This window comes from Panulirus ornatus, chromosome 66 (assembly GCF_036320965.1).
Source record: "Panulirus ornatus isolate Po-2019 chromosome 66, ASM3632096v1, whole genome shotgun sequence".
NCBI lineage: Eukaryota > Metazoa > Arthropoda > Malacostraca > Decapoda > Palinuridae > Panulirus > Panulirus ornatus.
Window position 1 is genome coordinate 1,460,477 of NC_092289.1, and position 27,474 is coordinate 1,487,950.

The 27,474-nt window shown below is 45.4% G+C and overlaps 1 protein-coding gene across 4 annotated transcripts in view; it reads left to right on the forward strand.

Annotated features, from left to right (window-relative positions):
• LOC139746765 (protein slit-like) overlaps positions 1 to 27,474 on the forward strand; it is a 737,327-nt gene that overhangs the window by 626,163 nt on the left and 83,690 nt on the right. For all 4 annotated transcript variants that reach the window (XR_011712223.1, XM_071658271.1, XM_071658273.1 and 1 more), the window contains 2 exons: positions 19,792 to 19,863; positions 22,078 to 22,235. Coding sequence is in view for 3 of the 4 variants with exons in the window: in XM_071658271.1 (XP_071514372.1) it covers positions 19,792 to 19,863; positions 22,078 to 22,235 (230 nt within the window). In the remaining variant the exon portion in view is untranslated. The remainder of the gene's footprint in view (positions 1 to 19,791; positions 19,864 to 22,077; positions 22,236 to 27,474) is intronic.

The following is a 27,474-nucleotide window of genomic DNA, read 5'->3' on the forward strand; positions in this document are numbered from 1 at the left end:
CTCAAAAATCATGTACTGTCGCGAATGGCATTTGTGGGTATGAGTTTTGTGGCATTCTTGGTACCTGTTCCCCACAAACACCACAAGCTGACAAGTCTCCTCACACCCCACGAACACCATAAGATGACTAGAGTCTCCCCAAACCCCACGAACACCATAAGGCACCTAGTCTCCCCACAGTAGACAGGTCAGGCAACACGTTCCTCTCCCTCCACAGTTATAAACACGCCTCCAAAGACATCAAGTTGTGTTGTCGTCACTATAATGGGTTCCTCTGGTATATTTGTGGCTCGGGTCGTGAGGACTGTGCCTCTCTGGGTCTTACTGGCCAGGTTTTTTTCCCCAGCAAGACCAATAGTATTTGTTATACCATGATCCCTGAGCTGGACAGGAACCGTAGTAGTTTATTTTGGTTCACGAATCTTGGTCAGACCCCCAGAGACGTATGTATCTGCATCTGTAACTAGAGTTGGACAAGAACTGTTGTAGGATATTGTGGTTTTCGTATTCTTAATCTGATTCCGGAGTAAGGTACTCATTTGATTACTACTACATCTGGGTGTACATATCCTTCTCCTGAATTTAAATACGGACGATTTTGTAGTTTTATGTCTTTTTTCCTTTGTCGTTTATGAGTCTTTCGACCGAGTTCACATTAAAAGCACTCAAGCTAGGAAGAGTTTCTTTAACTCTGCTGAAGTCGTTGTTTGAATCAGCCCTAAGGTGCGACGGGAGTCGTACTTGTGATGTTATACTCGAAAACAAATGAAGCACAGGAGGAACAACTGAGTGTGGACCAGTGGCGGTATATTCCTCTAGACGTGGCTGTGTGGGAGATGAGAGATGGGGTTTCTTTTCCAAGTACTTTGGTGACATTGTACCTAGGTACTTATGGAAGAGTCGTCTTCTGGACGTTGTGAAGTAGTTATGTTACGGAATTACTAGAGACCATGAATGTAACCAGCCGGGAAAGTCGCTTGGTTCCAGCCCCAACTGTAAAGGGCAGAGCACCTCCGAAACCATCGTAAAGCCAAGGTAAGGTCTCAGCCCAGACCCAGCTGTGGGAGAAGAAGACCTCAGAAACCACAGGAGTATGTTTGGTGGTCAGTTATGTAAAGCCTAAACCCGTGTTCTCATCAGAGTGAAGATCATTAACACGAAACATCCGGGCCCTCATTATTTTGCCATGTTCTGTAAGGATTCATATTCCCTTGTGGCTCGATGCGTGAGAAAAAAACATTGTAGATGTATTTAATAAGCAGGCTGCCGTCATCCTCAGCGTAAGTGGTATTTAGGTTTGCAAGTTGCTCTTGTAATTAGTACGTACACGCTCATGCCCGTCACATCACTTTTACTTTAATAATTGTAATAAGAAAATCGGATTAAAGAATTTAGAACCGTAATTGAGGTGTACGTTATTAATTTTTCAACCGGTGATTAATGAATGCTTTATAATGAATTAATCCTGCAATCGTTCGTTATATTTTGTTTCTGGGTATGTTATCATGCGTACGTTGTGTACAATCATACGTGAACGCCACGTCTGATCATCCTTGAATCCAGGTAACTTTGCCAGTCCTCCAGTGCTTTGGGGTATCATTGGTACCCAGCAGGAGTTACATAATCACCTGTAGATTTTGCTTGAGTGGTTGGATCTTGACTTTATGTCCTCCACACTGTGTCCCACACTGTCTGCGTCCCCCTTCCTATGCCTCATGCTATCTGTGTCCTCCTACCTGTGTTCCATGCTGTCTGTGTCCTCCTCCCTGTGCCCAGCTCTGTCTCTGTACCCCTCCCAGTGCCCTAGGCTGTCTCTGTCCTCCGCTCTGTACCTCACGATGTCTCTCTCCTGTGCCCCATATTGTCTGTGTCCCTCTGATACAGCTCTGTTCCATCTATTCTTCTTCATCTGCATCTTCCTCTTCATTCTCCTTCTTGTCTTTTTCTTCTTTTTTTCCATCGTCTCTTTTTAAGTAGTGTTAATACCACACCACCTCGCTTGGACCTTTGGTCTGTGTGGTCCCTATATCTATGGAACTCTATCTCCTCTCTCTCTCTCTCTCTCTCTCTCTCTCTCTCTCTCTCTCTCTCTCTCTCTCTCTCTCTCTCTCTCTCTCTCTCTCTCTCTCTCGTGAGTCGGGACGTCTTGCTACAGTAACAAACAAAAGTGGTTAGCGGCAGCACCGCCTCGGCTTTTAACTTTGTTTCCGGAACACAGACTCAAGACCTTGTTTTCCTTGGCAGAAGTCCCGGGGGAGTGAGGGAGGGAGGGAGGAGGGGGTTTGTTGAGGAGGGAACAAGAGAGTAAGTGGGATAGAGAAGAAGGGTAAGTGGGATGGAGCAATAGAGGCAGAGAAATAGAGCAGATGTGTTAGGGAGACGGGCAATGAAGGTCAGACATGGAGTAAAAGGGTCAGAGGTATGGAGAGAAACTAGATGGAGGAAGAACAGGGAAAAGTAAAAGACAACAGTAGACAAATGAGAAAAACAGAGGAAGATGGTTTGAGGAATGAGGGACGTCCAGCGGAATATGACTGAATTGTAGAAAAATGAAAGTGGGAATATGATGATACCGCAAGGATCAGAAAGAGAAAAGATGGAGGAAGTTCTCAGGAATGCAAACAGCAAGAGAATATTTGTTTTTTTTTCCAAATACAGGTAGCCTAGGGTGGAGAGAGTCAGGGTACTACAGGGTGTGTGTGTGAGATGTGGAGACCACCCTGGGAAACACACAGCCAGTGTTGAAATGTGGAGACCATCCTGAGAAACACAGAGCAAGTTTTGATATGTGAAGAGCATCCTGGGAAACACAGAACGAGCTTTAAGATGTGGAGACCGTCCTGGGAAACACACAGCGAGTGATAAGATGTGGAGACCATCCTGGGAAACCCATAATGAGAGTTAACATGTAGAAATCATCCTGGGAAGCACACAGCGTCATTCCTGTCGGCGATTTTACTTGGAATCTTTCCTACCAGAACTTTACGCGGTCCACATGGGTAGTTAACGTGACGAAAGTACGTGCTACTTCGAACCACAAGACAGTGGTCTTCACGCCCACGAAAATTGGATTAGTTTGAAATATAGATCAACTTAATAGATATAGTTGCCCAACTTTACTTACATGTGATCTGTTGTTTTTAAAGTTATGATTTCTTGACCTTCACTGAGAGGAAAACAAGTGAAGGTTGTGGTGGGCGGGGAGTGTGGCGGCGGAGGTGCGACACCTGATGTATGTTGCAGGTAACGGGTGGGGGAGGAGCTGCCCACGCCAGTTAACACCGTATCATCTTCACGTCACCCGATCCTAACACCTCCCTCCCCTCCTACCCCTCGCACATGCAACACCCCCTCCCTCACCATGCCCCTCCTGCATCACCCTGGCCGCCCGGGGAGCAGGTAGTATGTCATGGGTCATATGACAAAATACTTTCGTGAGGACATCGTCTGGTGCAGCCGCCACGCTTGCTGCTTCTGGTAGTCCTGAGGAAGAAGATCGCTGGGGGAGAGGAGGCGGGGGAGAGAGTGTCTGACAGGGGAGAAAGAGGAGCAGGGTGTTGGGGAGAGACGTGAGGAGAAGGAGGAGGAGGAGGAGGAGGAGGTAGGGGATTGCAACAATGGGGATTATATGCGGGTAAAGCCTTAAGGAAGGAGGGGAAGGGGTGGATAAGGGGCGGTTCATGCATACAGTGCAAGGGTGAGGGGACAGGGCCAGGGAAGTGTCCTGGGGTGAGGGGAGAAGTCCCAGGGCAAGGAGGGAGGGGACACAGGAAGGACGTGTCCTGTGGGTGAGGAGAGAGGACCAGCAGGTGACCTGACCTCCATGGGGTCTTCTCTGTGGCCTTATGGTCGTCCTCGTCGTTAGCCTTCCACCAGTACGACCAACCCTCCACGACCACCAGTACGACCAACCCTCCACGACCACCAGTACGACCAACCCTCCACGACCACCAGTACGACCCAACCCTCCACGACCACCAGTACGACCAACCCTCCACGACCACCAGTACGACCAACCGTCCACGACCACCAGTACGACCAACCCTCCACGACCACCAGTACGACCAACCCTCCACGACCACCAGTACGACCAACCCTCCACGACCACCAGTACGACCAACTCTCCACGACCACCAGTACGACCAACCCTCCACGACCACCAGTACGACCCAACCCTCCACGACCACCAGTACGACCAACCCTCCACGACCACCAGTACGACCAACCGTCCACGACCACCAGTACGACCAACCCTCCACGACCACCAGTACGACCAACCCTCCACGACCACCAGTACGACCAACCCTCCACGACCACCAGTACGACCAACCCTCCACGACCACCAGTACGACCCAACCCTCCACGACCACCAGTACGACCAACCCTCCACGACCACCAGTACGACCCAACCCTCCACGACCATCAGTACGACCAACCCTCCACGACCACCAGTACGACCCAACCCTCCACGACCACCAGTACGACCCAACCCTCCACGACCATCAGTACGACCAACCGTCCACGACCACCAGTACGACCCAACCCTCCACGACCATCAGTACGACCAACCGTCCACGACCACCAGTACGACCAACCCTCCACGACCCAACCGCCCACGACCACTAACTTTACTGCCAGTATCATCTTTCTACGTCATGGCCTCTAACCAGTTTGCCCTGTCAGGGGGCCCCACCCCACCCCAACCCCCACCAGTTCCAGCCGTCTTTAATCACAAGATCTTATCTTGACACCCTGATGGTGGCGAGAGGTTCGACTCCCGGTAGTGATAACTGGGAGAGGTTCGACTCCCGGTAGTGATAACTGGGAGAGATTCGACTCCCGGTAGTGATAACCGGGAGAGATTCGACTCCCGGTAGTGATAAGTGGGAGAGGTTCGACTCCCGGTAGAGGAGTGGTTCAGTCCTGGTAGCTCTTGAAGCCTGGATATGATTGTTTGTTATTACCAGTTATGCTTGTTACCGGTGATGTAAGGGAGTGTAATGCTTACTACAACTCGTAGCAACACTTGGCTGTTGACCGGCAGCCAAGTTAACACTTGACAACTGTGTGCGTATATCTGAACAAGTTTGCTTGTTACAGTTTCTTTTTCAAATTTCATTTATGTATGCAAGTTTTACCAACATGGGAAGATATATTTAAGTTTAGGATGCGCTCTGCGTCGGAAAATTGTTTACTTGTGTGTGTGTGTGTGTGTGTGTGTATCGAAAAATCCTGATTGGTTGGTGGATGTCGGCTTATGATCTTAACACAGTGACGGGTCAGGTGTTGGTGGAGACGAGAACTGAGTGGTTAGGCGTTGCTCAAGGGCCTTGCCGTCGTGCTCAAGGGCCGTGCCGTCGTGCTCAAAGCATCTGTATAGTTCAAAATACTTTAATCACATTCTTAGACGCAGTCCCCACCCGACATCCCTGCTCTATTTATCTGACTGTCGTATGACTACTGTTCTTATATATGTGTCCAGTAAACACCTTCCGGATCTGTACTACCACGACCAGCAGTAATTGATACATATATATATATATATATATATATATATATATATATATATATATATATATATGATCTATTTAGCTCTCTCTTTTTTCTCATTTTTAACTCCCAAAGTTAGTTTTCACTCATGTCTCCGTTTTTGTGGTTTAGACATGCACGAGAGTTTGTGAGACACGTAACATGTTTGAGGTTTACGTGGTGCTGGAGATCGCGGGAGGTTGGGAACGCGTCTGATCGCTTAGTTCCAGTCCTCACCACACACCAGGCTGGCCAGGGCGACGACCAACTGAACAACAGAAAAAAGAAATGTTTATTCCTTGATCCTTCAGTAACTTAAAAGCAAATTCGTGTTAGTTTTTTCTTCCTGAGTGCGTTAGAGTCTTGCCCTCCAGATGTTTTATATATTCATAATGCATCATACATTTATTGTATGACTGTATTTGTTGTCTGTTACTGATTATTTCATAAATCTGAATAAACTCAAAGACGTGAAGATGAAAATGATAAAGATGTATATCCTGTTGGAGCATTGGTCACAGGGAGGGAGAATGTAGTGGGGGTGTTTTAAAGTGACTTGTGTTCCCTCTGGTTGGCCCAGCATGTTCAGGACCTGGTCATATAGCTTGACGCGTCCCTCCACACTCACCTGACCACGTCTCGGGAATCTTTCACACACCAGCATAACATGACCCCAGTAATTGTTGTGATTCATTACGTTACATACACAACTCGTATAGCTAGCCAAACTTACCTTCCAGTAGACAACATTTAGCTACCCTAACCTCATGTAAACTGACAACTGCTGAGTATTCAGATATACTGCATAGATGTTGAATTACAACATACAACCAGGCTTGTATATCACAACATACAACCAGGCTTGTATATCACAACATACAACCAGGCTTGTATATCACAACATACAACCAGGCTTGTATATCACAACATACAACCAGGCTTGTATATCACAACATACAACCAGGCTTGTATATCACAACATACAACCAGGCTTGTATATCACAACATACAACCAGGCTTGTATATCACAACATACAACCAGGCTTGTATATCACAACATACAACCAGGCTTGTATATCACAACATACAACCAGGCTTGTATATCACAACATACAACCAGGCTTGTATGGACTCGCAAATGATTCGTCGCTGAGCAACTTCTCTGTTCTTCCCAGGGCGGACAGTTTGTGCACGGGTCTGCAGGGAAGAGTCATGTGTAACAGACCTCTTAAATTTCTACGAGAGAGAGAGAGAGAGAGAGAGAGAGAGAGAGAGAGAGAGAGAGAGAGAGAGAGAGAGAGAGAGAGAGAGAGAGAGAGTCTGTTTAGACAAATAGATAGAGCTGGGTGGATCGTCTGGATAGGGGTTGCCAGAAAGCATTTGACACCGTCAGCATGGGAGGCGATTCCACAGAGTGTGTAGGAACTGTCGTCTACTGTACTGAATGACTGATGATAATTCCCACACCACTTCTTGAGCTCTGGTTTCTGATCACTGATCATGGTAGACGGTACTGGATTTTGATTAAGATCAGCGATATTATTCATCTCATCGATCCTCATATCATTCTGGATGAGAGAGAAATGTTTTCCTTATAGAGGAGGACCGTCGTATTCGCCATATGTACGTACATTTAGACCCATTTGTGTGTTGTTGAAACTGTCTTCACATTTTTCCCATTACTGTCTTTACAATCGAGGACGCATACACGCCCCATATAGACACGTCTCCCATCTCCTCTTCATCCCAGAACTGTCTGTCGTGTATATAACGACAGTCTCTTGTTTAAACGAGTCGCGAAGCATTCAGTTTCCACTTGGAGCCACACTCTCATATACCCGAGAAACTGATGTGTCTAAGCATAGTCCTACATCCGTATTCTCTGTATTATTAGAGAATATCCATGTACACATATTGGGCCGCACTGATGTGGATGCACTGCCTCAGGACTTGTGTATGTATACATACACACCCGTACCCATACCTGGCTGCCCAGTACGGTACGGAGGACGTCAGATGTCGACTGTTATGTCCAGTGTTGTATCATCAGTGTTCATCACGTCATACGCCACTGTATATAGTGGATCCTAGCTTCACGTATAGTAACGTCTCCCCCCATCACCCCAACCCTCTTCCCCTTCCCGACCTGACGACCTTCACCCGGTGTCGTCTCCCCACGTCTCACCACCGTTCATGACCTCCTGACACTCACCCCCCCACTTGCACTGACGTCTTACTCCCCCTCGCACCACCTATACTGACGACCCCTCTCCCCCTCACCACATGTAGTGACGACCCCTCTCCCCCTCACCACATGTAGTGACGACCCCTCTCCCCCCTCACCACATGTAGTGACGACCCCTTCCCCCTCACCACATGTAGTGACGACCCCTCTCCCCCTCACCACATGTAGTGACGACCCCTTCCCCCTCACCACATGTAGTGACGACCCCTCTCCCCCCTCACCACATGTAGTGACGACCCCTCTCCCCCCCTCACCACATGTAGTGACGACCCCTCTCCCCCCCTCACCACATGTAGTGACGACCCCTCTCCCCCTCACCACATGTAGTGACAACCCCTCTTCCCCTGACGACCCCTTCCCCCTCACCACATGTAGTGACGACCCCTCTCCCCCTCACCACATGTAGTGACGACCCCTCTTCCCCTCACCACATGTAGTGACGACCCCTCCCCCCCATCACCACATGTAGTGACGACCCCTCTCCCCCCTCACCACATGTAGTGACGACCCCTCTCCCCCTCACCACATGTAGTGACAACCCCTCTTCCCCTGACGACCCCTTCCCCCTCACCACATGTAGTGACGACCCCTCTCCCCCTCACCACATGTAGTGACGACCCCTTCCCCCTCACCACATGTAGTGACGACCCCTCTCCCCCCCTCACCACATGTAGTGACGACCCCTCTCCCCCTCACCACATGTAGTGACGACCCCTCTTCCCCTCACCACATGTAGTGACGACCCCTCCCCCCCATCACCACATGTAGTGACGACCCCTCTCCCCCCTCACCACATGTAGTGACGACCCCTCTCCCCCTCACCACATGTAGTGACAACCCCTCTTCCCCTGACGACCCCTTCCCCCTCACCACATGTAGTGACGACCCCTCTCCCCCTCACCACATGTAGTGACGACCCCTTCCCCCTCACCACATGTAGTGACGACCCCTCTCCCCCCCTCACCACATGTAGTGACGACCCCTCTCCCCCTCACCACATGTAGTGACGACCCCTCTTCCCCTCACCACATGTAGTGACGACCCCTCCCCCCCATCACCACATGTAGTGACGACCCCTCTCCCCCCTCACCACATGTAGTGACGACCCCTCTCCCCCCCTCACCACATGTAGTGACGACCCCTCTCCCCCCCCTCACCACATGTAGTGACGACCCCTCTCCCCCCCTCACCACATGTAGTGACGACCCCTCTCCCCCTCTCACCACATGTAGTGACGACCCCTCTCCCCCTCACCACATGTAGTGACGACCCCTCTCCCCCTCTCACCACATGTAGTGACGACCCCGTGACTCTCCCGGCCTTGCCTTGCCTCCTGTGAGGCGTGTCACCTTACCCCCTTACCTGCAACAGCGTAACCAATCCACGCTCTGTTTTCTTTCACATTATCTCGGTATTTTTCCATCTGCTTCATAACCTTCGTGTGTTACTTCTCGCCCCGCCGGAGCTCACCTCCCTCATACTATGGTAGTGTATCCTTCCTGTGTCCTCAGCCCATCGCACGCTGAGGGAGAATATGGAACAAGAGACAGACGAACAGAACATTTGTGAAGGATGACATACGATTTTGTACATTGTTGATGCACACTGCTCTCTCTCTCTCTCTCTCTCTCTCTCTCTCTCTCTCTCTCTCTCTCTCTCTCTCTCTCTCTCTCTCTCTCTCTCTCTCTCTCTCGCTACCAGACTACCGTAGAATACACAAAAAAATATATCAGACGACACCAATCGAGATGGAAAAGGACGTAAAGACTATTCAATGTGTTACTAAGAGACATTCAGAACCATGTATGGGACAACTACAGAAACAATGGAAACAAGTTATGTAGTGGAATTCAGTCCCATGATCGATAAATGTAATCAACATAGTATTAGAACGTGCGGTGAGCGCTACGCTCTATGTAGTCCTGCCTTTTAGCAATATCTCGTGGTAGGTACTTATAGGTAGTTAGGTAATGTCCCTGTGTCGTCTGCATGACCCATCTTCTGCAGCAGCGTCGTCTGCATGATCCATCTTCTGCAGCAGCGTCGTCTGCATGACCCATCTTCTGCAGCAGCGTCGTCTGCATGACCCATCTTCTGCAGCAGCGTCGTCTGCATGACCCATCTTCTGTAGCAGCTTGCATGTGACTGACGCAGGTCAGGCCTCACTCGTCCGTCCCTGGCCTCCGTCTCCTCAGGCCCCTCCTGTTGTAGAAATCCCATTTGCTACTACCATTGAACCTGTTATGATCTGGGGTAACACAGCTAGCCCCTCAGTCTTCTGGCGTCCCTCATACCATCCTTCTGCCTCTCCCTCTATTTATCCCCCGTCTTCCACAGTTCTCATTTCCCCATTTTCTCTTTCAACAAACGTATTTGTTCGTGTTTCTCACTATGCATATATTTCTCAATCCTTCTTTGTTTTTCACCACATCGTGTATGTGGTTCTGTTCCCCCACTATTTCTCACCTCCTCTTCATCTACCTGTAACCCCTCCCCTCTTTCCCCCCCCAGTAATAACCATTCCCCCCCCCAGCCATTCACCCCTATGGCGGTGCCCCAGCCCTGCTCGCCCCGAGATACGATCAGTGGCGGGCACCAAACTGCTTCCCGCTATCTGGCTGCTCAATCAGCCGACGCCACAGGTGAGACTTTTAACACGGCGGCCGGGGCGCCCCACCTCGTACATACGTCTCCCGTGGTCTTGGATCCGCCGTCCACACGCGCATATTTTCCTCGTCTCGGTCTGCTTCAGACCCGTCATGATGGAGTGATGGTTGGTGTCTTTAAACCCTGCCTCTCGGTACACCCTAACTGGTTAATGAGTATCATTATTTTATCTTTCTAAAGAGTTTGGCAAGCCAGGGGAAGAGCACCTGCCCCGAGGGCCCCCACCAATAACAGGCGAAGGTGTTGCTCCTGACGTGGATAGCTGGCTAGCTGCTGAGGAAGTGGCTAGGCTGGTCCTAGCACAGGCTTTAACGACCCGCCTCAAATGCGATGTAAAAATTTTAATCTTTCATTCAGACACTGGGGGGTGGGAGATGAGAGTTACTGCGGAGACATGGTGGCTACTACCATGTATCAGAAAGTTTGGCTTAGAAATGGTCTCGTTTAGGGCCAATTTTCCCTCTTCCTGTCGTTATTACGACGTCACGAAAAAGTTGTAAAAGTTTCTTAGACTCGAATTTAAAGTTATAAAACTTTCTTAAACTTGAGTTTAACTATGTAAATCTTGCTTAGACTTGAGTTTAAAGTTGTAAAACTTTCTTAGACTCGAGTCTAAAGATTTTGATAGACAGATTATCTTCAGGGATGGTAGATGAACTTGTTTGTTTGTATTAATTTTCCAATATAGATGTACAAAGTTGCTTGATTGTATTTGCTTGTCTCTAGAGATGTTAGACGAAGTTTTCTTACATCTATTTTTCTTTGATGTTTTATGAAATTATTTAGTTTCAGTTACATGCTAAAAGGGATCAGAATCAAGTTGTCATTATGCCCGCTGAATGGGTAGGTGCTGGTGAAGCAAGGTGGCCTTTATATGAGGTGTTAGGATGTTCCCTTATCCTCACTACTGCCTTCCGTCACCACACAGGAAGACCACCTTCACATACTGGCCACCTCCTTAAAGAGGCCGTACGGACTGCATGTTCAGTATAGCACGAACCCAACCCCCACTCATGAACGACCAATTCGTCAACCAAACCGCGTTGTTAATCCCTTGACCGCGACGGTACGATCGAAGAGCACTTGAGTACGACAGCATGACCCTTAAGCACGATTGTACGATCATTGAGCACAACGGTATGACCCTTTAAGGACAACGAAACGACGTTTGGGAATTATAATCTGGCTATCATACCCAGAAGTCGTATTGTCGTGCTCAAGGGTCGTACCGTCGTGCAAAAGGATCGTAACCAACTCTGTTAATATCCGTCGACTATAGCAGCTGAGTAATGGTGAACGGTAACCATTAAGAGGCACAACAGTACCCAAAAACAGATGCAGCAGCGCATAGTTAACAGGTAACAGTAAACCTCATTAACGGAATAGCGACATCTCGAAACGGAAGCCGCGTCAAAACCGTGAAATGGTTCAAACCTTATGAACCAGTTGATAATCCCAGCCTCCAAAATTGATGGATTTATGTAAAATATCGATTCTGTAATAGTAATAATCCGGTATTTGAGATTACCTGATAATCCATCTGTTTTTTAGATGGTACTAATTCTGTTTAATCGGCGTTGGAGGTAATTGGGAGATCCGTAAATCGTTTATGATCGGATATTTGGTTCGGTGTCGTGGGCATTAGTGTATCAGCTCCGTCAGTGGTGATGGCACGACTTGCCCCGTCGCCCAGGCTAACACCGCTTCACTAGTGGTCCCACCAGTACCTGGGATGTCCATCAAATACTCTTTGATATGACCATTTGCTAAGCTTTGACCATCATTTATACAAGCGAGTGTAAAAAAAAAAAGTGATTTACGTATTGCGTAAATCCCTGGGAGCCTCAGGTAGTTGACACCTCGACAGACCGTAATATTGTATCCACCTGAAGCATTTCTTGTGTGTATTACTGTGCCATCCTATTAACGCTATATATATATATATATATATATATATATATATATATATATATATATATATATATATATATATATATATATCCTAGCCTGAGTCAGGTACCCATTTTATCGTCGACCAACCCCCTAGGGGTGGATGAACAGCTGGGTTGACTGTGGACCGACTGCCGTAACCAGGATTCGAACCATTGCGCTCGACCCTGGGCGGCCCGTGGATGCGTCACGGTCAGAAACGCTAACTGCTACACCACATAATACATCTGTGGCTGTATTGTGTTGTGATGTATTTAATGTAGTAGTGGCTGTATTGTTCTGTGTCCGGGGAGGATGGTAAATAGTTGTTGTGACCTAAACCCCCTCATCCTTCCACTTCCGTGCCTAAGGCCAACATGGCTGCCCTAGCGGGCTGCCCCGACCAGCACATTAACACCCTGTAATTTTCCCATCAGGCGTTAATGAGAGTGTATCCCCGCCCGCCATTGGCTGATAAACCAGAGTCTGACATCGTCCTGCTCACGCTAAGCAGTCCATAGCTCCTGCCGTCTCTCTGCCACCAGCCCAGCCTGCTGCTGCCCCACCCCACCCTGGCCACTGTGGTGGTCTCTGGCCACTGTGGTGTTGGGTGTTGCCCTGGGATGTACCTCGGGAAGGCCTTCGTCAAGTGTCGAAAATAGTCGTAAGGAGAACCGTTAGCACCACAGTTATACCTGACTTATATAAGGAAGTTATGTACTGTGTCTCATCTTGTCCCATCTTCCTGTGGATGTTTAGAACCCTGAGAAGGACCCTTGATTACGACAGTGTGACCCTTAGGTATGTGGCTTGATCGTTGACCTTGAGGGTTTAGGTCAAATACCAGGCTCTCATAACCAAGATTACTTCCGTCTTGCTCACGAGGTTCGCCTCCTCATTTTCTCATACCACCGTCGAATCTTCATCGTGAGGGATGATGTTCAAGGTCACATTCACAAGCCTCAAGCCGAAGAAAGAAAAGAGTTGTTCTCTCTCAGCAGAGACGAAGTCCTGGCAAGATATATCGGCACACCTGAAGATTGTCGTCCAGCACGGGTGGCGTGAGGCTGGGAAGATGGGCATCAGCAGCGAACTGTAGCTTAGCCATCACTGTCTCTCAGGAATGAGAAGAGGTGGAGTAAAGTAGCTGAATGACAGGATCTTCTCCGTTCCCACTACAGACTGACGCACCGTTTTCTTCTACTGTCCTAATGGGTTTGGGGGGGCTCGATGGGCCCTGGGGCTACGGGTTCCAATAGTCTGGTCGACCAACGACCCATCCCGGCAGCCTAGGCCTAGCTAGATCAGAGTGTAGATGATAGAAGACTCATAAAGACATCACCGGGTAAACTCCAGGCTCACCCAGTCTCCCCCGTTACTCTAATGGACCCGCCTGCAGTCTTCTGTCGCTATTGTATCGAACTCATTTGCACTATCTTTATGAAGATCCTGCAGCGCACAGGAAACAGGCCACGTCCACCTGGCGGGAACATCGGTCATAAAGATGAGGGATGTGCTTACGTTTAGGTTGTTGTGATGTAGGTTGTAGTAATTATTGATGTTGTAGAGGTGTAACTTTACAACATGGTCGTCATGACACTACACAGTGTTTTAAGCTCACGTTACGAGGAGGTGGGGGAGGGGAGGGGGGTATTATAAAGGTAAGGTCGGTGGGGGAGGGGGGTCATATTTTTTAACCTGGCTACTTAGAGCCAGCGACACGCCAGACTGTGTTGTTTTGAACTCATGCTGTAAGGGGGGGGGAGGGGGGGCCTTGGTTACTAGGATAGTGTCATAGTTTGTTTTAAGCTCACACTATGGGTGGTGGGCTTGGATGCTGTCATCTCATGTTAGTGTGCTGTAAGCACACACTACGTAGCAGCTACACTTCGGCAGTGTTGGCTTCACACGTTTGTGTGTCTTAACCTCACACGAGAGGAGAGCTCAGAGAATCACTAGTCATGTGTTGTGTGGTAATGTCACACCACAGTGAGGCCTTACCTTCCTCTAACAAGATTCCTTCGCCACCCTCTGGTTTATGGGTCGTTACCATGGCTCCAATTGGTCATTAAACTCCCTCAGAACTGCGCCGGTTACTGGTTAGTGTTGCGTCCGGATCCGCCAGCCTGGCTGCCTACGGCTCATAATTAGATCTCCCAGATTTAATGACACGTGAACGGAAATAGACCCCCGTGTGCAACACCCAGCGGAGGATAGCCATACAAGGGATGACGTCTGGATGGCCAGCCAGTGTGTGGAGGTTGTATACTAGTGTTACTGAAGGGGGCTAGGGCGTTCCACTCAAGAAAATGGCTAGTTAAAGTGCGAGTATGTAACGACCTGTTTGATCGTTGCTTCAGATGACCACCGTCTCTAGTGTGGACATACCTTTGTTCATAACTTGGTCTCACAAACCTTCACGAATTACAGCTAAACTAAGTTTTGTCAACCCTTTGAGCACGACGGTACGACCCTTCACGATTATAGCCTGGCCCTTGACGTGACCCCTCAGGGTCAGGTTATCATACCCAACGTGTTCAATATTCGTTTACAGTTACAAAAAAGAATAACTAGTAAATATCAAACGATTGAATTACTATGAAATAAGAGTGTACGCTGCTCGTTTTCTATCCTTCCTTAGCGCGTATCTGGAAAAAGAACTTTTTACGTGAAATATATTGTTTTCTAGTGTTCCCAGAATATCACTCTACACCTCTTTAATAACAGTATAGTTGTTTTTTCTTTTCCAAAGAATTTCATAGCGTTTGTAATTGTTGTAAGTTGTAGCAATTCGAATGGCAGCAGTTATAGTCTGAAGCTGCTTCTCATGGGCAGTGGGCATTTGATAGGCTTTTGGCTGACCGTTAGAAATACTTTTATATTTGACCATAACGATGGATGACGTTTGGGCTTGAGTTCGAGGGACGACGTGGTGGAGGATCGCCCAGAACCACATGAGAAACTGGATTAATGTGTTGAGCAAGACCAGAGTGGGAAGACAGTCGTTCTATTGCAGGAGAGGCTAATAATGATGTAGAGGGGAAGGTAGAGAGTCATGGAGGTCAGTTGAGAAGGAATGCGCTTCTGTCATGGAAGGAAAGAGAGGATCAAGTGTGAGATTATGTTAGGAGTACATGGAAAAGACTGATAACAACACCTGATGGTCTGTGACGAGGCTGTCTGCTGGAGGACAGCAGCAGTGACTTTTATTTCCTTATCAATATAGATGTAGTAAAATAGAAGGAACATAGTGACAGAACTCTGATGAAAACTAAGATAATAATTTTCGAGAGAGCGGTTGGTCCTCGGGACCCGTAAGATGAAGAGAAAACCTTCTAGAGAGGCCGAGCCATGTGCTTCGCCCTTCAGCCTAACCCTCACTGAGAAATGTTACGCGCGCCTTAGGCTCTGCTGTGGCCAAAGGGAACAGTTAATGTGGTTCACAGCAGTGGGAACTGGCCTCACAGTTGTCTTTTAAACTGATGAGCAGACCCTTAACTTAGGTCTGGGGGCCAGATGTCCTACCCTAAGGGTCATACTATCTATATCCGTGCTCAAAGATTGAGCCATCGAGCTTAGAAAACCATGATTATTATGATATGGCATCATGTACTCTGATGAACGCGGTTATGATGCCAGCATTTACTTACTAACAGTTAACTTGTGAAACAAATATTACATCAATATACCAGAGTTGGAGAAGTTGGTGTCATTATAAATATTTCATATGACAGCTGTGTTCCATGATGTGTTGCTCGTCTTTCTCTACCTTTAGAGCCTGATTGGAAAACTAGGTGATTTACTTTACTGCCTGCCAGGAATACTTAGTATCCTACCAACCGCAGTTAACTAGAAGGTCCATTTGTTCTCATGTCACCTGTAGACGACCTGGCTGACTTTATCAGTCTGCCCGCCAGCCTCGTCAGTATATCTGAAGGAGCAAGTGTTTCTCAACGTCATGAGATTGGTTTTCCCAACTAAGCTTGTAGAACATTCCCAACTCTGCATTGTAGAGGACTATCATTATTACTTATTCATACTGGAAAAGTTAAAGGAACCACATAATTACGTGTGTGCGAATGAAAAAGATTTTATCACAACGCCATAATCCCCTTAGCAGTGAGTGAGTGTCGTGGGCGCAGCGTACTAACGGGGATACTAAAGTTGTGTTTGGCAACACTGATGTCTCCTCCTCAGGCGTCATGGCCAACATAATCTTGATAATGATCATGATTAACTGATAAAACGCTTATGGAGGTTATGGCATAACTGGAATAATTAAAGGTGCGTTCAGTTTACAGCTTCATTTTATGGTTTTCCTTTATCGGCTAGACAGTTAACGGCAAATTGGAATATAAATCACTCATCCATTACGCTGGCAGCTGCCATTCTTGCCATACGTACATGCGAGAGCTTCAGGCCTGTTCTCTCCTCTCCTGGGTCGTTCATGCTGAGCCACGAGATGCGTTACTTTCCGCCAGCAATGGCCAGATGACTGTAAGTAATGACGAAAAAAAAAAAAAGCCGTAATGTATAAACCACATTAGGTCCGCATCCCTGATGATGTTCGTGCAAGCTTGTCGATGTGAACTAAATTCATGTATTTAAAAACTAATGAAAAATAGTCATAAATTTAAATAGAGCACCATCACCAATGACTCGCATCTTGTGGAAAAAAAATGGCAAAAAAAGTACCACGAAACTGTCTTGGGAAGAAATTTATGGGATATTATTGAGACGCCACGGGCACGGATGGCCATTTTGAACCAGGAAGAGGGCGGTCGCGGAGATGAGTAGCCATTAAAGGTCTGGTTATAAGTTAGTGTTGTGGGCTCATAACACAGGAGAGGGAAGCTATAAATGACGTGTCACAGTAAGAGTCACCAAAAGCGTTATTTCATGAAATAAAACTTGGATGGGTGTTACTTGAAATTGTATCTTCGATTTTTAACGTATTTTTTAGGGAAATTTTGAAGAATCTATGAGAAAAATTTAACCAGTTCATCTTTCGGAACTCGAATCTTGTTGTTGAAAAGATGCTACGTATGATTTGAATACTTTCTGTTCTTTTTAATTCTTTATTCTACAGCGACACAGCACGGGCAAAACATGTCCGAATTAAGCCTTTTCGGTAGAAGGAAAAAAAGTCAAAAACGAAGGAAGAAATTTATCAGTGTCGGTAGGCCTGACTCAAAGGAAGGGACAGGTTCTAGGAGGAAGGGAAGACAAAAGTAATAGAATTCCACAGCCTAGTTGCTCGAGGGATGAAGAAGGCATCATAATAGACCTCGAGTGGTCAGTCTCCACGGAAAAACTGTGGAAAGTAGCAGCTTAACGCATGGCTTTTGGGAAGCTGTAACGCTCTGACATGAAACCTGTCTTACGTCATCATCTGAACCCAACTACTATGACGAGCAACTGACAATAAAGAGTAGTAACTCTCATTCACACCACGAGAGGGCAGCACTTGTGCACATGTTGATTCACTCTCATTCACCAAATTGGCACTCATGCCACAAGTGACAAGTAGGCCGCACTTGCTCATCCACTTGGGTTCTTACGCATATAACATAACACAGGGGCTTGGGAATTGAGTCGGCTGTTGTTTGCTGATGATATAGTATTGGTGGCCTATTTGATTGAGATACTGCTGAACTTGGTGTGTGAGTTCGGAATTGCAGGGCAGGACAGGTTAGTTAGGGTTTGAGTTTTCACTGTAGAAAATTTGGAAGATATAAAGTGTAATAGATACGTCGGTATGGACTTGGAAGCAAATGGAACCATGGAACTGGAGGTGATTGCTGAAGTAGGTGAGGGGGTAAAGGTTCTGGGAATGAGGAGGGTTGAATTGAAATAGAGGTTGCTATCTTGGGGGGAGGGGGGGGGTGAAATGGCTTTCTGAAAGTATGGTGGTCCCAGCATTGTATGGATACTAAGGTTAGGCTATAGACGAATGTGTGTAGAAGAGGGTGAAATGTGACAAATGAATTTAAAAAGCAACAGACCACCTGGTCTCTTCGAGGCTCTTTGTAATGGTGGAAGAGACATGATTATCGTAGATAAGTGTAGTAAGAGGAGAAATACGTACATATTAAAGATAGAAAAAATGAATAAACTCGTGTAGCTAAGGAGGCGCAAATAATGTCAGCCTTGGATTTGAAGGGAAACATTCAATTCTATTCGTAAACGTATCTATGGTACTACTTTCAACCACTCTAATTAGTAAACGATTCCATATGGTAATAATCCTGTTGCAGAAAAAGTATTTTGCCTCATTCGAGGTAAATCGTTTGCTCACGAATTTGTATTGTAACCATGACTACGATTGAAATTAGAAGTCTCTCCTTAGATAATTCGTTATATAATTTAGAATACCCGTATCAAATCACCCCATGACCTTCAAATTTCTAAACTAAATAGATTTAAGTAGTTTAATCGGCTCTCATAGGATTTGTTTCTCAGTCTGGGAATCATCTTGTTATCTCGTCTCTGTACTCTACATTCTGTGTATGCCTTTCGTCAAGTAGGATGACCAAAACTGAACACATTAGTTGAGATAGGGACGCACGAGTGACCAGGAAAGAGTAAGGTTAATTACCCTGGACTTAGACTCGATAGGCGTGCCTATAAATCCAAGAATTTTGTTTGTTTTTTTAAACCGCCTCTCTGCACTGTTCACTTGGATTTTAGATCACCAGAGATTATTACACCCAAAGTCTGTTTCCTCGTTTATCTTTCGTAATTTAACAGAATCCACGCTGTAGTCTGCATTTTCATCTTTACTGCTGACATGTCAAAATGAAATGTTTGAGGACAGTATGTGATATGAGGTGATTTCATTGAGTAAGCAATAAAATGGTAAGTGGTGTGGTAATAAAGAGAGTGTGGGTAAGAGAGCTGAAGAGGGTGTACTGAAATGGTTGGGAAATATGGAATGAGCGAGGAGAGGTTGACAGAGAGGATATATGTCAGAAGTGGAATGAAAAATGAGACGGGGACACCAAACGTAGATGGAAAAATGGAATGAGATCTATTTTTAGTGCTGTCACTGAACTGAACCAGGGCATGTGAAGCGCCCGGGGGAAACCATGGAAAGGCCTGTGGGGCCTGGATGTGGTTAGGGAGCTGTGGTTTCAGTGCATTGCACATGACAGCTAGAGAATAGATGTGAGGTAATGAAGTCAACTTCGTTTGTTCCTGGTGCTACGTTCTTAATGCAGGGAGGAGCAAATAAGTGTGGAAAAGAAGAGAGAGAGAGAGAGAGAGAGAGAGAGAGAGAGAGAGAGAGAGAGAGAGAGAGAGAGAGAGAGAGAGAGCACTGAACCACACAAGTAGCAGTTACTCTCCATTCAGAAAGATATTTGATAATTTGGTTTTGTAGGTATTACTCTATAAGTTCTAATAAGATCATATTGTTGCAGGTCGCTGTATGACAACCAGATCATGACGCTCAGCAACGGAACCTTCACCTCCCTCACCAACATCCAGACCATGTGAGTAACTCATTAATCTTTGCTCGTCTATCTTTTTGACTTGTTTAGGTAAGATCACTTTGCTGTGTCTTGCTTTATTCTGTCTTGTTAACAGGAATCTGAATAGATTAAACAGAAAAAATAGTGAAGGTGATTTCTGATTTTTTATCGTGAATTCTTATAAAAAAGATATTGAATTGACATCTAAAGGGTAAGCATTTAGGACATGCCGTTTTTAGTCTGATATATTGATATTGTTCAAAGCTGTAACAATCTTATCCTCCAACTTTCCGATATGTTTCTGTCCATCACTTGTATGCTGGTAGCTTCCTGTATTAGATGTTTTATAGTATACGGTTTTTGTTTTTTAAGTATGGGTACATTTAAGCAGGGTGAGGAAGATATAGAATGACTTGTAAGGGTTCAGTAGATGGATATGATGGGTGTCATTAATGGTAGATGGTAGATGCATGGATAAATGATGGATTTGCCAGACAGGATGGTGGATAGATAGGCACCAGATGTATGTATTGCGGGAACACGATGTTGCTGGTGATGCCAGGCCACTACACCGTCTGCCGGGCGCGGCGCCGTGTGGCCTCTATAACTTGGTGAGAGTTGTGGTGGCGGGACAGAGCGGTGCGGCGACGTGTCATGTGGTAGGGATGGTGAGCGGGGGCGCCTTGGAGGACAAGACCTTCGTCAGTAGCCAGGCTGTCTCGTATTTTCCGCAAGTCCCGTAATGCTGCTGGTACATTTTTCCTGTCCTTTGGAAAACCTGTGATAACGGCGTCGTGGAGCTGATGGTAGGTGTCATCCTAGGCAGTAGCTGCACGTATCTCCTGGATGACGGAGTCAGGGAGGTGATCGTGGGGCTGCGATGAGTCTTCCACAGCTCTGTGAGAAACAGGTGACGTCCGCCTCTGCCTCGAGGTCTGCTGGGGTCGGGTCAACCACAAGTGCGCGGGAGAGCCCGTCATGTTCTTTCCCCTTATGCCACACTGTCGTGAAGGGAAACTGCATCGTTTTCTCCTTGAGACGCTGGAGACGTGAGTTCTCCACAACGTTCAGCGTGTAGTCGCTCAAATAGGCAGCAACGGCCTGTGATCAATGAGGAGATCGAAGTGAGGTAGACCCAGGAGATACAGGCGGCACTTCTCATGGTCAATATAGTTGCCACAAGTTCTAACTCCACCGCAGTGGCATATCTTATCTCCGCGTTACAAAGAAAACGGGAGCCACTCTGCACCAGCCTCCACTTGTCACCGTACAGCTGAAGGAGGGCGTATCCTGCATTTTGCAGACACAAGGCTTGTGGAGGTCGATGGCCAGAAGTTTCTTTCCGGATGCCTGACATGGTGTGAGTTACTAGACGGGTGTGTGTGCAGGTGGCGACGTAGAAATAGTCGACCTCAGCCACATGCTGGAGGCGTTCATTTGAAGCGTACTTCACTTCAGGTTACCTGAGACATGGGGAAATAGAGATGAAGAGCACTAAAGGGAGAGAAATGGGGGAATAATGCGTGGAATAATATATGCGAGAGATGCATGTGAGGACAGAGATTAGTTGAGACTTTTGCAGCGGCCACCCTTTTGGGAGTTCCTGAAATAAGGCATATAGGAAAATAGATACCAAAATGAATGTTAGAAATCTTCTCCTTTTATATAATTAGTGAATGAGGAAGTTTTTTCTTAATTGAGAAGCTTCTCGAGAAAAGTCAAGAAAAAGAAAAGGTTCATCTTTTTGCGGACAAACATGAAATTTTTATGTAAACATTTAGTTGATTTCATTTTACCTGTTAGATTTATGAAGTTACGTGGTGATTGAAGTTCAGCATTAGTCATAAGTTTCTTATTATACCATGAAAAACTGTTGGTCTAGTCAATTTTTCTGTTTTATGAAAAGATTTTGTAATCACAGTTACTTGATCTTACTGCTGTACATTGTGGTTGTTTTGACACTTTTCTTTCACTTTTGTCTAATAAAAGTCACATTTCAGAATAATACCATGCTGTGAGATAATGTATGTATCATTTTTCTTTGTAAACAGTGCGTACTTTTTATCAACCTTGAACCCCAAGGAATGAGATAAAGAATGTCATCCACTTGTGGTACTGTTGTACTATTATCCTCAATAATGATCATTGACCTGAAACCAAAATACTTTTGTACTATCAGAAAAGTAACCTGTGCCTTTTTAAACTATATCACTGTAGAAAATTTTAATTTTGCAGGCACCTTGGAGCCAATCCTTTTGTATGTGACTGTAATTTAGCATGGCTGGGAGCATATCTCGCTGAGAATCCTTTTGAGACTTCTGGTGCACGATGTCAAGAGCCCATCAAACTATCCCGAAAACCCTTTGGCAGATATAGGCCAGAGAGCTTTAAATGTAAGTAACTTTTTGTTTTTGGCAAAACCAGTGAACATCATATGTGTGGAATGCAAAATATATGGTTATGTCATTAAAATACAATCCTAGCAATGAACATTTTACTCTAAATGAGTCCATCTTTTCCTTGCTACTCACTGTAGCGGGTATAATTATAACAGAGGTACAAGTTTGGGCATGAGAGAAAAAATCTGCCTCTGTAATCCCTGAATGTAATAGCGGGCAACTAAAGGAGGCAGGAGCGGGAGGGCTGGAAACCCTTCCTTTCTTGTATTTCAGTTTCTAAAAGACAGAGCAGAAGGAACCAAATGGAACGCTCATCCTCCCCAAAGGTTCAGGCTGGGGTGTAACCATTACAAAAAGAGAAGAGAGATAGGTAGTTTGTTTGCAGAAAATAATGGGTGTTCTGGCTTTGAGTGAATTATAGCTCAATGGTAAAGGGAAGAATGGTTTGAAAATGTCTCAGGAGTAAAGTTAAGGGATGGTGAGAAAGAATATAAGGAAGTGAATTCTAGACTAATGTGGGTAGAAATGAAAGTGGATGGCAGGAAATGGGTGGTAGATAGATAGTGCCTGTGACTCTAACCATGAGAAGAAAGATCATGAGAAGTAAGTGTTTTGGGAGCAGCTGAGTGAGTGTCAGTATTTTTTATGCAAGAGACCAGGTGTTAGTGATGGGTGATCTGAATGTGAAGGTAAGTGATGTGGCAGTTGAAGGTATAATTAGAGGGCGTAGGGTATTCAGTATTATGAATAGAAATGGTGAGTAGCTTTCGGAGGTGTGTGCTGAAAAAGGACTGGTACTTAGGAATACTTGGTTTAAAAAGCAAGACATACACAAGTATACACATGTGAGTAGGAAACATGGTCAGTAGGCGAGTTTGCATTACATGTCAATTGATAAGCATATGAAAGAGACTTTTAGAGGTAAATGTGCCGAGAGGGACAGCTGGTGGGATGTCTGATTACTGTCTTGTGGAGGCAGGAGTGAAGATTCGTAGTGATTTAAGGGAAAGAGGAAACAATATTGGTGTGAAGAGAACAGTGAATGTAAGTGAGCTTGGAAAAGTGACATGTAAAAAAATACCAAGAGGAAATAGTATCAGTGAGAAGAGAGTGGTAAAAGTAAGTGAGCTTGGAAAAGAGACCTGTGAAGAAACACCAAGAGAGATTGAGTGTAGAATGGCAAAAGGTGACAGTAAATGAGTCAAGGGGAGTGGATGAGGAAAGGGTGGTATTTAGAGAAGCAGTGCAGATATGTGCGAGAGATGTGTGTGGCATGTAAAGGATGGGAAGTGGGCAGATTATGAAAGTTAATGAGTGGTGGGATGAAGAAATAAAGTTAATAGTGAAAGAGAAATGTGAGGTGTTTAGGTACTGCTTACAGGGAATGCAGATGATAGGGGGATGTGAAAGAGAAAGTGGTAAGAGGTCAAGAGGAAGTTGCAGGGGCTGAAAAAGAGAGCAAATGAGAGTTGGGGTGAGCGAGTATCGGTAAGCTTTAGGTAGAATACCCTAGATGCTTCACATGCCCTGGTTCAATCCATATTTATGTACATATATATACCAATCACTTGCACTCCTTTCGTGTGAGAAACACTTGTATATCTCTCTTTTCTCTTTCCCTAACAACATTGCCTTGTCATCCCACCGCTCTCTACCCTTTCTAATCTGTCTGCCCCCCACCTTATGTATGCCACATTCATCTCTGGTCTCTTTTCCAAGCTCACCCACTCTCACCATTCTCTTCTTACCTATACTGTTTCCTCTTTTCCAAAATCCTTTACAAATCTAACCCCCTAACTTTCACAAAGTAATGATCAGATTTTCCATCAGCTGCACTTCTCAGCACATTCACATCCAAAATCTCTCTGTTGCAGCACCTGTCACTTGATGTGCAATCTAATAATGTTCGTTGACCATGTTTCTTAATCACATTCGTATTCTTGTGTGTCCCTCTTTTCAAAGTAGGTATTCCCAATCACCATTCCTTTTCTTGCATACATCTCCATAAGCTGCTCACCAGTTTCATTCATAATAATGAATGCCTATTCCCCCTCAGTTATACCCTCAACTGCCACATTGCTAACTTTTATATTTGAATCACCTTATCACTAACAGCTGGTCTCTTGCATCAAAACTGCTGAGACACTCAGCTGCTCCCAAAACACTTGCCTCTCATGATCTATTTTCTCATGGCCAGGTGCATAAGCACCAATAATCATCCATCTCCTGCAGTCCATTTTCATTTTTATTCACATCACTCGGAAGCTTTTTTTCCTTAAGTTCTGCCACACGCTCCCATGATTCCTGCTTCAGAGGTAGTGTTACCCCTTCTTTGGTTCTTCCTCTCTCATCAGCCCCTGACTTTACTTCTAGAACATTTCCAAACCAGTCATCTATACTGTTGAGCTTTGTTTCATTCGCAGCCAGAATGTTCAGGTTCATTTCCTAAAACATACTACCTATCTCTCCTTTATTATCATCTCGCTTATGTTCACATACATTTAGACACCTCAGCCAGAGCCATCAATGAGGATGAGTTTTGGGTGTTACTGGACTCTGCCTGCTTGGAGGTATACCGTAAGTGAAAAGCCATCTTTGGTGGGGCAGTATTATTTGCAGTATAATCTCATCAAAGAAACTTCTTGCTCCAAAGGAGTTCACATTTTCCTGCTACTGGAGGTAGCACAGCTTTCAGTTCAGGTGCCTTTAGAGAGGCCTTGGATAACACCAGGACTCTTTTTTAGAAATTGTTCATAAAAGAAAAATGAATATCTGTGGGAGTACATTCTCTTCAAAGAGCTTTTCACTTTATATTAGTCAACATTTCCCTGCTACTGGAAGCAGCATGGCCTTGAGCTGCAGGAGCCTTTAGAAAAGTCTTGGACGATATCAGGAATCTTTCATGAATATTGGTCCTGAGGTAATTTTAAATGAATGAATATGTCTTTCAGATGGGATGGTGAGTGAGGTTTGGAGAGAGAGGCAAGTATGTAGTCAGTTGGGGATGAAAGGACCTGGGAAATGAGTCAGATATTGTGTGCTTGTAGTACAGCATTGGAAGCAGTTTCCAGTATGAAACTGCAGAGGATAGTGACTGAGTTTGCAATGGTGTGTGAAGGGAGGAAGTTAAGAGTAAATATGAATAAAGGCAAGGTTATTAGGTTAAACCGAGTTGAGGGACATGTTAGCTAGGGAGTGAGTTTGAATGGAGAAAAATATGAGGAAGTAAAGTGTTTTTGATACCTGGGAGTGGACATAGCAGCAAATGGAACCATGGAAGCAGAAGTGGGTCATGTGTGTGAGGGGATGAAGGCTTTGGGAGCACTGAAGAATGTGTGGAAAGAGACTATTATCTGGGAGGGCAAAATTAGGTATATCTGAAGGTATAGTAGTCTCAGCATTATTATATGGACATGAGGCATGAGCTGTAGATAAGAAGGTATAGAGGAGGGTGGGTGTGTTGGAAATTAAATTTGTGAGGACAATATGTAGTGTGAGGTGGTTTGATTGAGTAATTAGTGAAAGAGTAAGAGGGAGGTGTGGTAATAAAAATGTTGTGTTTGAGAGAGCAGTGGAGGATGTGCTGAAATGGTTTGAACATGTAAAGAGAATGAATGAGAAAAGGTTGACAAAGAAGATATATGTGTCAGAAGTCAAGGGAACAAGGACAAATGGGGAGACAAAATTGGAGTTGGAAATAGATGTTGATTGATCAGGGCCTGAACATGCACAAGGGTGAAAGGTTTTCATGGGAAAGAGTGAATTGCAATGATGTGGTATAAAAGGGTCGACACGCTGTCAGTGGACGGTAAACCATGGAAAGGTCTGTGGGGCCTGGTCTTGGATAAGGAGCTGTGGTTTCATTGCATTACACATGACAGCTTGAGAGTGGGTGCAGCCTTTCTTCGTATGTTTCTGGCACTACTTAGCTAAGTTGGGAAGCGGTTATCAGGTATAAAGGAAAAAATATCTTTCAGTGTCACTGGACTATGCCTGCTTGAAATTACACAGCAAATGAAAAGTCATCTTTGGTGAGGCTGTATCAATTAGAGTACACTCTTGTCAAAGAACATCTCACTCCAAAGGAGTTTATGTTTCCTTGCTACTGGAAGTATTGTAGTTTTGGGCTGCAGAAACTGCATTTAGAAAGGTCATGAGTAACACCAGAACTCTTTCAAAGAAATTGGTCATGGGTAATTATAAAGAAATAGATGAAATATATCTTTCTTTCCTTTTTTTATGCATGTTCATCATTTCCAATGTTAGTGAGGTAATGCCAGGAACAGATGAAGAAATGGTGTAATTCATTCCCATCCTCTCTGTCTATACATATGTATAGAGTGCAGAAAATATTTTTTTTTGCATCAAAGTAGATTTTCCCAAAATACTTTTTCAGGCTGCTGGGGCTTGTTTGCAGAAGTTCAGGTTTTATTATTACTTAGATGCGAAAGTGATGAGTTCTTTGTATATTTATATTGAATTTGTGGGATTTGATGCAGATGGAACTTTTCTTGAAAGAACTAAGTTAAGATTTGAGTGGCACAGTATTTAGCTCATAGGGGTTGAATGAATTATTTGTCTTTATGAATGTTTGATCATTGTATGTAGCATTTATGGATCTGGAGAAGGCATATGATAGAGTTGATAGAGATGCTCTGTGGAAGGTATTAAGAATATATGGTGTGGGAGGCAAGTTGTTAGAAGCAGTGAAAAGTTTTTATCGAGGATGTAAGGCATGTGTACGTGTAGGAAGAGAGGAAAGTGATTGGTTCTCAGTGAATGTAGGTTTGCGGCAGGGGTGTGTGATGTCTCCATGGTTGTTTAATTTGTTTATGGATGGGGTTGTAAGGGAGGTAAATGCAAGAGTCCTGGAAAGAGGGGCAAGTATGAAGTCTGTTGGGGATGAGAGAGCTTGGGAAGTAAGTCAGTTGTTGTTCGCTGATGATACAGCGCTGGTGGCTGATTCATGTGAGAAACTGCAGAAGCTGGTGACTGAGTTTGGTAAAGTGTGTGGAAGAAGGAAGTTGAGAGTAAATGTGAATAAGAGCAAGGTTATTAGGTACAGTAGGGGTGAGGGTCAAGTCAATTGGGAGGTGAGTTTGAATGGAGAAAAACTGGAGGAAGTGAAGTGTTTTAGATATCTGGGAGTGGATCTGTCAGCGGATGGAACCATGGAAGCGGAAGTGGATCATAGGGTGGGGGAGGGGGCGAAAATTTTGGGAGCCTTGAAAAA